The 12,090-nt window shown below is 43.2% G+C and overlaps 2 protein-coding genes across 2 annotated transcripts; one reads left to right on the plus strand and one right to left on the minus strand.

Annotated features, from left to right (window-relative positions):
• Positions 1 to 798: 798 nt before the first annotated feature.
• On the minus strand, positions 799 to 3,400 carry PtA15_8A155 (uncharacterized protein; the record flags this gene model as incomplete). The annotated part of the gene is made up of 8 exons (XM_053171554.1): positions 799 to 817; positions 888 to 1,224; positions 1,294 to 1,560; positions 1,627 to 2,117; positions 2,267 to 2,529; positions 2,608 to 2,631; positions 3,009 to 3,156; positions 3,324 to 3,400. The coding sequence occupies 8 exons, from the start codon at positions 3,398 to 3,400 to the stop codon at positions 799 to 801; spliced, it is 1,626 nt and encodes a 541-aa protein (XP_053022806.1).
• Positions 3,401 to 10,253: 6,853 nt separating this feature from the next.
• Positions 10,254 to 10,880, plus strand: PtA15_8A156 (uncharacterized protein; the record flags this gene model as incomplete). Its single annotated transcript, XM_053171555.1, has 1 exon — positions 10,254 to 10,880. The coding sequence occupies one exon, from the start codon at positions 10,254 to 10,256 to the stop codon at positions 10,878 to 10,880; it is 627 nt and encodes a 208-aa protein (XP_053022807.1).
• Between the last annotated feature and the right edge of the window lie 1,210 nt (positions 10,881 to 12,090).

Raw genomic sequence — 12,090 nt, forward strand, 5'->3', positions numbered from 1 at the left:
GCGGCTACGCCGCCGCAGGGTGGTGTTAGTGTGCCTCACAAATTAATTTCCAGATGGGTTATAGCAGCACTTTCCAGATTGAATTTATTTGCTTGCCCGGATTCTTTTCAGTACTCAAATCAGAAAAAAGCCCACAGATACATCTTATTTGCTTGCCCAGATTCTTTTGAGCACTCGGAACAGAAGAAAATTTGTCTCATTTGCTTCCGGATTCTTTTCAGAACTTGAAGCAGAAGAATCAATCAAAAAATAAAGATGTGTATATATATCAACAGAACAATAATAAAAATGCTAAAGTCATGGTCATTCTCTATATCATTAATGTTTTAAGTTTTACAAAAACTGAGAAATATGCGTGTACATTCAGGCCATCATTCAACAACAAAAAGCGTGAGAAAGACAAGAGAAAGGTTTCAACAAAAGTCAGTTTACTAATATTATTGAGTAAAGATACATGGCCCACAAATGAAGACCAGAAGAAACGTATGTATTCCACCTGAGGTAATAGGTAAGGATTAGAAATTGTAGTATCCTGTCCCCTGGCGTGTGACGCAGGAGTCGAGGGGGCCGACGCGCAAAGCAACACAGCATGAGACCTGTGACTGTGGAAAGGATCTGTTCATATAGATATATATGTAGTGTCTGTGGGTGGGGGTGCATATGTAGATGTGAGATAGGAAGAGGAGAGAGAAGAGACGACGACGAGCACGAGGCAACAGAGGAGCGCAGAGCCACAACTCTCCCCCCCCCCCCCTTTTTCTTGACTTTCAACCGAGTAATCCATCAATATGAGCGCAATCAGAGACTCCCAAACTCGCTCTTGCAGAAAATGGAGACCATTACCACGGTGATTCGAGGTTCCTTGGGCACCAGCCCTGAAGTGGGACGCTTTCTCCCACATGATCTTGAGGCCACCGGCAATCGTGTCGTCCGCGGAAGGAGCAGCCTCTACCACAGGTTTGCAACCGCTAGCAATCTGACCGATACAGGATTGAAGTAGTGTATGGACCTTGCCGACTGATAGTTTCATGCCTTGTTCCTGGGGACTGTACTCCTCATTCTCAGAGGTTTTCGACCTTTGCATGAGGGCAATAAGCGAGCGCCACGAAGCGTCAATTTCCGGGTTTTTCTTTGCCTTTGCGAGCTCTGCAATTGAGTTGAAGTCGATCAAGTCCTTGTTGCTAAAAAAAACATCATCACCATCGATCTGGGTGAGGCGGGGGCCTGAGTAGTCGGACAAATGTTAGCACCACCGAATAGGGGTGGGGAGCTTTGTGGAGGCCAGAGACTTACTGCAGCGGATGACTGATGCAAACTCCTTGGTGTTAGCTGCCTCAAAGAGGGCCAGCAACTCCGGAGAACTCCTTTTGAGCTTGAAAGTGCCGACCCTGAAACCGCCATTATCGAAGCAATTCTTGACTTGGTAGGCAATGACCTCCTTGACTATTGGAAGGAAGAGAGAGGAATTATCGACAGCTTTCCTTGCGATATGCGCCAGACCCTCATTGAGCTCCATCTTGTCTTTCAGGATCTCCAGTTGGTCGATGTTGCGGAGCAGGCCTACATGAGCAAGCAAAGCATAGATCAGCATTTTGTGATGATCTATGAGAATGGAGATATGCTAACCCTTTTTGCTGATTGGACGCCTGAACACCTCAATGCCTGTCATCGGCTCATCAAGCTTCTTCTTTCTTGAGGCTTCGCAAGCGGCCTGTGGATCACTTGCGCGGCTCTGGGATGCGGCCAGAGTAGACTGGGAATGAGTAGGGGCTGGCTCGAGGGGATTGGCAGCGTCAAGGGCAGGGGCGCTCCCGGTGGTGACTTGATGATTGGCTCCGGGGGTTAGATCGCATGTCCTCATGGGCACCTGATTTTCACAGACTTCCAATGGGCTGAGAAGAGTTGAGCCAGAGTCAGCAGTAGAGGCATTGCCAGCCGGGGGCATGAAGATGATTTTAACCGGCTCTCTTCCATTGGAGGAGGCAGCCCCGGGGCTCAAAGGCCTTCGGATTGCCGAGTGATTGCTGAAGTCAAAGGTGGACGAGTCGTATTTTGCGTGGTAGCTGGGAGAGGAGAGTTCTTGGGGATCGTCGGCAGAATCAGAGGTTGCGCATGTTCTGAAGCCGAAACGCGACTGAAATTCTCCTTAACCGGCATAAATGGCGTTGGCCGGGGAAGATCCAACTTGGTATTCTTTTTACCATCTGAAGATGAAGAAGCCGTCAGCTGCGAGGGCAGCCCAAGCAAGGGTATGAAATGCACGTACCCAAAGACAATCGCATCCTCTTCGCAGCTGGGTTTGGGGATGAGGGTCGAGCAGACCCATCTGAAAGCCATTCCAATCAGTTTTCCGGTAAGGGCTAAAGATTGCCAAGTCGCTAGGATTAGAGGAGAGGGAATCTCACAAGTCTTAAAAACACTCTTTATGACATCCAAGGGGGTGTCAGGGGCTGGAGATGGGACTGAGGCACCCAAGTCTGTGCCTGGAGGAACAGATGACGGGCCGGGGGAGTCTGGCTCGGCAAACTGCTATTTGTCAAATGATAAACCAGCCATTAACATCAGTCAGGGGGAGGCGGTATACCTGTCCGGCATCTGAATACCCACCTCAGCGGCAGCTAGGAGTACCACCTCGTCCAACGAACCATAGGATCAGTCGCTCTCGTTTTGGGTCTCAAAGGAGTCAGGATACACCACAAGAGCGATTTCGGCTCCCTCGGACTGACAACCCAACGCCAATGGGGCACGCGTCGGGCTACCGTGGGGCAGCCCGTCGTCAGGCACTGGTACCGTCGTCGCTGTGTCACTCGACCGCGAATCCTACAAGAACGTCTATTGAGAGACCCAAATCAGCTCTTCATCCCAGAACAAACCAAAAGAAAGGAAGGGAGGGAGACACACCAAGAGTTTCCGCGGTTGCCAAGCTGATGTTCCGCTCCAACCTATCATCCCAACAAACCTCAAACAAGCACATCAAAAAGAAGGATGAAGGGAGGGGGGAACTTTACCTTGTTGGAGGTGGGATAGCGGGGCAAGTCAAACCTGCTGAAGCATGTATGTGACTTAGGCAACTGGGTGATTTCACCTGCTTTCTTGATCGTGAATTGACAAGGGCCATCAGATCCTTGGAGATCTTGGAACCCGTTAACGGGGATCCTAGATGTACCTAACTGAGGGGGGAGAAAGTGAATGTGCGTCTCTCAGCCCGCGCATTTTCCCACAAAAAAAAACAAGGGTGAGGGGGAGGGGGACTGACCAGTGGTGAAATGGAGCAAGCGGGATTTCTTCTTGGCAGGCCAGGCGCGGAGGCTTGCCAGAACCACTTGATGACTTGTTCGTCGGGCTGATATCCCCGATAATTGGTGTGTTTGATCCAGTCGTCCATGTCGATGTCCAACATCCCCCCGATTGGTAGCTCGAGCTCGCGCTTGTCAAAGACGTTGATCAGTTTCTACGGGATCAGCTCGTGGAAGCCGCTCAAGAACGCCGGGAATTGCTCCACCACTCGCTTCCCGACCCGCCATTGAGTAATCAACTCAATGTACTCTCTCTTGTGTTCTCCTCAGTCACCTGTATGTTGCGGCGGCTCTTCTTCATATCTATCGTTACTTTGCCAAACTTCTTGACCTGGACCAACAACAAACTCTCAAGGACATCCGTGATGTCGTTCTCCCTACAAGAAAACATTTACTTCAGACCACCGTCCTTCTTTCCCCATATAAACACAAACTTACATCATCCATGTCAATTATCTCGGCTTCACACTCTTCATGTCAGCAGGAGCAACCTTCTTGAGTTTTGAGGATCATCTTGTAGAAACTTGTGATGAAATACACATCCAGGAACCTCCTAGAAAAACAACCTCAGTGTCAAACATCAAAAGAGAGAAAGACAATATAGACAAACCTATGGAAGATAGCAAAGGCAAGCATGCGACCGATGAATTTGGATCAATTGAGATGCTCAGTGTTCACCCCTCTGTGGGGATTGATTTGCTGCATAACAGAAGGAAAGTGAGTGGGGGAAAAAGGATCTGTGAGTTTTTGAGAGAGACGCACGAGGGTATAGTTGTTGACAGCCAAGTCCTCAAAGAGACAGTAGAATGGGTTGGATAGAGTTGGCGGGGGAGACTGGCATCTACAGCGCGAGACGGGCTGCGCCAGGGTTAGAATGGAGAGGGATGCGCCTGTTGTGGGTGAGCGTGGCATTGGGCCATTTCTGAATTGTTGTGCACATGGGAGTTCAGGGTGACAGGAGTGACATGTTGAGTTGTGCTGCAAGTGTGGCGCCACCGGGGCGGTGACGGTAGTGTAGGACAAGGTGTGGCCTGGCTGTGGTTTGGCGAAACGGGCGGTAATATCATAGGAGCAAGTGTGGCATAGCTGTGGATTTGGGGAAACAGCCGGTGCGTGGTAGGTTATGTGCGTGAGTATATAAAGAGGAGGTTATGGAGTTGGTGGATCCGCAGGGGATTCGGTTTCGTCCGCCCCCTCCCTGGGAGCCCCCTAACTGCTTGGTTAGGCCCTCCCTGGCTAGTTTACCAACCGGCCCTCTTTTGCGCGTTGCTCCGGCACAGCTGGAGGGTCATCCATAGGGCCTTCGGGTCTTTGGGGATATTCAACGTGCCAAGTGAGATAAAGGGGCATTTTTTGCCCCATCTTTTGAGAAAAAAACACCCCAAAACTTAGATCTGCAGGTCTAGAATTCTGTGGATTTAAGAAAGTGGGATCAATTAAAGCAATGTATGTATGTAAAATGTTTTCAGTTTATACAATGACTAAAACCTGAACCAGAAATAAATTAAAGGGGATTAAATTTGGTTGGTTCATGTCACCTGCCCACTACTGCCCTAAAGCTTTCCTGGTACTCCACCCCAAGAACTTGGAATATATATTTTTCAAATTTACATGCAAGTTTCAATTGTACAGATTTAAAATTGCATTTTTTTAAATTTGAGAAACCTTAATCCACTCCAATAAATTTGGAATGAACATCTGTGCACTCCAAAAAAAAATGAAAAAAATGTTGCTCGGAAAAAATATTTTTTGAGTGGAATTGGGTTCACTCCCAAATTTTTGGAGTGCATCATGGGTACACTTCAAAAAACAGGCTTTTTTGAAGTGTAATTCTGTTCACTCCAACAAAATTTGGAGTAGACTATGGTTCACTCCAATTAAAGTTGGAGTGGACTACTGTTCACTCCATTTTTGGAGTGGATGTAGTAATTTTTTGGTGTGGATTTAGCCTTCCCCAAACTAAACCTACAAGAGGGAAAGGCTACACAGCTGGTAAAACCAACATTACACATATAATGTTTAATGGTAGAGAAGCAGAAATGTTACTTGACAGTGGTGCATATTGCTCAGTAGTACCTGAGACTTACTTGAGAAAATTATGCCCAGACTACAAGGAGATTCTCCTACCACTAGGAAAAGTAAGAATAAACAGTGCCAGTAGTACCATGAAGCCAATAGGAGTATTTGAATGCCCCATAATAATCCCTCATCCAACAGGATCAGTTAGAATGACAGTGGAATTCATTGTAATAGAGGATGCAGTAAGTAAACACTTCATACTAGGAAATGACTACTTAAATATATATGGCTTTGACATAACCAATAGCAGAGAAAGATACTTCACTATTGGGAATGACAATAGAAAGAAGAAATTCCTATTTAAATCCAAAGAGCCTTTACCTGTGGAACAAGTAGAAATACAAGATGAAGAAAAAGAGAGATTTGGAAGAGAACAACTAGCAGAAGCTAATTTTAATGATAAACTGAGTGTAGATCAACTATTACAGTTACGCAACATGCTGTATAGGAACAAGACTGCATTTGCATCAGACAAGGAGCCACTAGGGGCAGTCATAGGCCACGAAGTGGACATTACATTAAACATAGATCGCCCCTACCCACCTTTACTAAGGAGACCAGCTTATCCAGCAAGTCCTAGAGAAAGAGAAGAACTTGCCAAACACCTGGATGAAATAGTAAGGCTCAATGTACTCAGAAAAGTAGGGCATAATGAAGAAGTGGAAATAACCACACCAGTAATTATAACCTACCATAATGGTAAATCACGCATGGTAGGAGATTTCCGTGCACTGAACACCTACACAGTCCCAGACAGATATCCTATACCAAGGATACAGGAGACATTGACAAACCTAGCCAAAGCAAAATACATTACAAGTATGAATGCTTTAAAAGGATTTCATCAGAATGTAGTAACAGAACGTGCAAGAAAATACCTGAGAATTACAACACACAAAGGTGTTTATGAATACCTCAGGATGCCTTTTGGAATTAAAAATGCCCCATCACATTTCCAAAGAATGATGAATACCATCTTCTGTGAAGAACTTGGACTAGGATGGCTAATTATATACATAGATGACATAATTATATGTTCTGAAACATGGGGAGACCATATGAGTAGAATAGAACTAGTTCTAACAAAAATAATTAATGTCAACATGAAAATTTCATTAAAGAAATGTGCATTTTGATTTGCAGAAATTAAAGCACTAGGACATGTAGTTTCAGGACTGGCATTATGCATAGACCAGAATAAAGTATCAGCAGTGTTACAGAAGCCAGCACCAACAAACAAAAAAGAAATGCAAAGCTTTCTTGGGTTTGCCAGCTACTACAGACAGCACCTAGAAGGCTATGCAGCTATGGCCAGAAGCTTGTATGAGATAGCTTCTAATGATACTGCCTTTGAAATGACCACAGAAAGACACATGGCATTTAATAAAATAAGAGAACATCTGACTAGAGCACCTCTATTATTAATGCCAGATTTCAAGAAACCTTTTGTGTTATATGTTGATGCCTCAATGGAAGGACTAGGAGCAGCACTCCATCAATTACAAATCATCAATGGTAAACCAGTGGAAGGTCCCATTTGTTTCATATCCAGACAACTCAAGAAAACTGAAGCAAGATATGGAGCAAGCCAACTGGAATGCTTATGTTTAGTCTGGGCCCTGGAGAAACTCCACTACTATCTAGATGGAAGTGTGTTTGATGTCATTACAGACTGTATTGCATTAAAATCACTCATCAATATGAAAACCTCTAACAGACATATGCTTAGATGGCAGATATCCATTCAAGTGTACAGAGGTAACATGACAATAATTCATAAAGAAGGGAGATTGCATAAAAATGCAGATGGACTCTCTAGATGGTCCCTACCAAACACACCAGATAATCCAGCCTGGGCACCTGAAGACACAGATGAACTACCAATAATGGGAATTAGCATTACTGAACTAGAGGATGAATTCTTTGAAGAAATCAGAAATAGTTACAAACAAGACAAGAACTGTACATTGTTAGTACAAATATTATCCAAAACAGATTCAAAAGATGATGACCTGATTGCAGCACTAGATACAGAATGGAAGAAATCATATCAAGAAGGAAGATTTCACCTATTTGACGGTATCATCTACCACAGATCCAAACACACATGTGTACTAACAGTAATGGACAGAGTATTGATCAATACACTACTACATGAATGCCATGACAGTACATCATCTGGCCATCTATCTTCAGACAGAACAGAAGACAGAGTGAGAAACCTAGCATGGTGGCCAACATGGCAACAAGATGTAGAAACATACTGCACTACATGTGAAAGATGCCAGAGAGCAAAGAAAGCAACAGGCAAAAGGTTTGGACACATGATAAAAATAGAAGAACCCACTAGACCATGGGAAACAGTTAACATGGACTGGGTTACAGGACTACCACCTGGAGGAAAGAAAAACTATAATGCATGTCTAGTTATTGTAGACAGATTTAGTAAAACACCTATATTCTTACCATGTCACAAAGATGATACAGCTATGGACACAGCCATAATGATTTGGCAACAGGTGATTTCATGGAAAGGACTATTCAAAAACATCATCAGTGACACAGATCCCAAGTTTACATCAGATCTATGGAGAGGACTGTACCGCCTATTTGGCACTAAACTCTCTTTCTCAACAGCATACCATCCACAAACAGATGGGCTAGCAGAGAGAATGATCCAAACTTTGGAAGACATGCTAAGGAGATTCTGTGCCTATGGATTAGAGTTTAAAGACTCTGATTGATTTACTCATGACTGGGTCACACTATTACCAGCCCTAGAACTAGCCTACAGGACATCAACCCATGCATCAACAGGGAAAACACCAGCTATTCTAGAGAAAGGATGGAACCCCAGACTACCACAAGACAGCCTGAAAAAGGACTTGGTAGAAGTACACCCCACAGCAGCAAGCTTTAAGAACATGCTGGACAAAGCCAGAAAACACGCCCAACAAAGCATAGATAATGCATTTGAATACAGCAAAGAAAAATGGGACAAAAAGCACAAAGTACCCAGCTTCAAAATAGGAGATTTAGTATTAATATCAACTACAAACTTTACTAATATTAAAGGACCTAAGAAGCTTAGGAATGCATTTGTAGGACCATTTGTAGTCAAAGCATTACATGGACCAAATGCAGTAGAAGTAGAACTATATGGAGAATTAGAAAAGAAACATCCTACATTCCCAGTAAGCTTACTTAAACACTGTAATGAATCAGATGCTGAATTATTCCCTTTACGCAAGGAAATACCTGAAGCAGAAGTACCTCCACTTGAAGAGTCAGAGGAGAAGAAAATTCATAGGATCTTGGAAGACAAAAAGATCAGAGGAGAAAAAGATAAATTATATCTTGTAAGATACAGGAACCCAATTCATGAAGATGAATGGCTGCCAGAAAAGGACATCAAAGATGCGGATAAATATCTAAGAAGATTCAAGAACTCTAAACACAAAGATTAAATTATTTCAAAATTTAACCTTTTTAGAGGGGGCGAGTGTCAGCCTTAGAGATACATCAAGTATCCAAAAGACTGCAATAACTTAGTAAATAATAATAATTATTAAATTATTATTGCAGAATCAGATTCCTCATCATAAATTAAGGGGGGTCACCCACTTAAAGTACCCCCTTATTCCTATTCCTTCATGTACTAATTGTATAAATAAGAATTGGCCCCAGAAAGCGCCCAAAAAATAATATTACATACATAAATTTAGTAAAACAAACAATGTACATAAAATTAAACTGTTGTACATTAATGAGTAATATTACTCGTGTAAAAATACCCCGTGAAAGTATTATGTAGACTTCTACTGAAGCTCTTTCACATGACAATTGGTTATAAACATGTCATGTGACAGAGTCAGGGAAATTAGTCTATTACAATACAATTAAATTACCCACAGCCAAGCTTTTTTCACGGCTACACCCCTGGATACTCCCATAGGGAGAAAAGGACTCAGTGTTTACGCCCACTGAAGTCCCCTCTATAAATAGAGGCCTATTTGGCCCTCAGGAAAAGATCCCCCAGACCATTCACGGCCCAATAAACCGTAAGTTTGCAGTGAATATTCTCCTCTGCTACGTCTACTGTAGCCCCTTTTCCCTTTAAACCATCCCCAGCACGTAAAATCCACTGGATTAAACCTTTAAATATCAAAAATCCCTTATTAGCATATTTTACAAGCTTTATCCTTAAAAGTAGTTGCCGTAAGACTTCCGCCTCTGACAAGCAGCCAATCAGTTTAAGCGCTTACCACCTACTTTTTACGCCAAATTTATTCCCTGTAATTGATAATTACATAATAAATCCTCCTCTTTTTAAAAGAGTGTTTAAAAACCCTTGTAGTGGCTAAATTACCACGTAACAAGCTTAGTAATTTACATTACTAGTGTTTACATCAGCACAGTTATAGTGCTAGCAACGGTGAAACAATTACGTTACATGTAATTGTATCTCACTGTATCGTACTGAAATAACAGCCAATACATTGAATATGTATCGTACTGGTTTTCAAAAAAAATACATTGTATTTTTGGGGGAAGGAATAGCTAGCCAATCCAATACAAGTCTTTCTGTGGCCTTGTATTGAGATGGCCAACACGTTACACCCAGATATCAGTACGGTCCCTGATACATCCCATGATCTATTCCTTGGGTGGCCCTCGTAGAGTGTACATACAAGGTTCAACCAAGCTCCATTGCGTCCAAGGAAGTCTCACAGCTTTCACTTCTCCGCTTGACTTGTCTGGCCGGATAAATTTTTCATCTCCGACTCCAAAGCCGACTTACCACTTTCCTCAACCTATCCGGCATCATCCTCACAACTTACAAGACAATTCAAAATATCTGTCTAGGCACAATCTATCATGGCCAATCCAACTTCTTACCCCTCCCTTCCTTCACCCTTTCAGCCTGCCTTCTCCCCGCCCCTTCCACTCTCACGACCAGCATCACGTCAATCTACACGGATCATTACTCCAGCTAAAACACACGCAAACTTTGTCCGCCCCGACCCCGATAACCGGTGTTCACTAGCTGCTAGAAACCAGTCTGATGCCTCCAGGAGAAGACAGACCTCCCAATCTCAGACACAATCTTCCAGCAAGAAAAGCAAGAAGAAAACCAGCTCGAAGTCGAATTCAACTAACAAAAAATTGAAAACCAAACATACCAGTACAAAAAAATCTGCTTCCAAGAAAAGGAAAGCCGTTGAATCTGAAGAGATCGAGTCCAAAAATACTTCCGCTACTCCTTTGGAAGACGAGTCGGCAAGCAAGCATGATGATATCATTGATGGGATTGATCTTGTCCGGGACTCTGGCGAAGAGAACGAGAACTTTTCAAAGAAAAAGAACACCCAAAAACGACCTGCAAAACAATTCAATGACATTGAATCGTATTTTGAGACACCTGTACATGGTGAAGGCGAAGTAAGTTCTTCTTGCTTTCTTTCAGTCACAGTGTTTGATAGTGGGCACATGGAATTTTACTGAGCTGTGCTTTTCTTCCTCTACCATAGACCGATGGACCAAAACTTTTTTTTGAGTGTAAATGGTTTGGTCACGTTTATAAAAAAGGTTTAGATACTCGATCAAACCTGACTAAACACCGTGACGGTGGTGTTGGACGATCCGCTTGCCCTGGAAGACACAAAGCGATAAGTGATGGTGCAAACCTACCAAAGACCGTGAAAGAAACTGTTGCTGAAAAGACAAGGAAACGATCTAGTCTGACGATGCAGCTAGTTCGAAACGGCACCTTTGACAACTGTTCTCTGAACCAAATTCTTGTCATGTGGCTCATCCGATCTTTGCTTCCCTGGACAAGGATTGAAGATTTTCTTCTCCGAGTTGCCTTTGACTGTACCCAAGAAGGTTTGAAGGTTTATTCTTGCACACTGGCCGCCGCAACGGGACATGCATTATATATAAACTTGCAAGAGAAAGCTATTTCGAACCTCAACGTAAGTATTTCCTTTTATTTTTGATAATTAATTGAAAAAGGGTTTGCTTATTCGGAAGCTGCTGTTTTTTTTATCTGGGACAAGTCAATTGATTCAAAAATTACGCTGATTCACGACATCTGGACCACCAAAGGCAACCACCATGCTTTCATGGGGATTGCAGCGGCATACATCACACACGACTGGGTCTTTTGGATATGTCACTTGGGTATGAAGTATGTTGCTTGGACTCACAAGGGAAAATACCTTGCTGTTCCCTTTGCGAGCATAATTTTCAAGTCAATGTTGCATAAAAAGATATGTACTCTTTTTTTCTTTTTCATTACGACATTTATCAATGCTAACTTGTCACCTGATTTGATTACATTTTGGCGCAGACTACCAATTCAGGCTCCAACAATCACACGATGGCAGTTGAGGTCAACCGTTTGATTGCCGAAAAAACCGATATTGATCTGAATCTTGCCGAGAATCACATCAAGTGTTTCTGTCACAAAATTGCCTTGATCCTCTCTGCCAGGCTGAAGGTCATTGAGCTGGAACCAAAATGATTGACGAAATTCAAAAATACAACCCTTGGCTTTGTTCCTGAACTCAAACCAATCACCAAAGATTCTGAGAAAGCAAACAGGCAAGCCAATCCGGAAGACGGATTCAACTCTGAGGACGAGTTGCTTGGTGGTGATAGTAATGATGAAGACAAACAGGTCGATGATATTAGCGCAGCTGATGGAGCTCCA

Source organism: Puccinia triticina, chromosome 8A, assembly GCF_026914185.1.
Source record: "Puccinia triticina chromosome 8A, complete sequence".
In the NCBI taxonomy this organism is placed as follows: Eukaryota; Fungi; Basidiomycota; class Pucciniomycetes; order Pucciniales; family Pucciniaceae; genus Puccinia; species Puccinia triticina.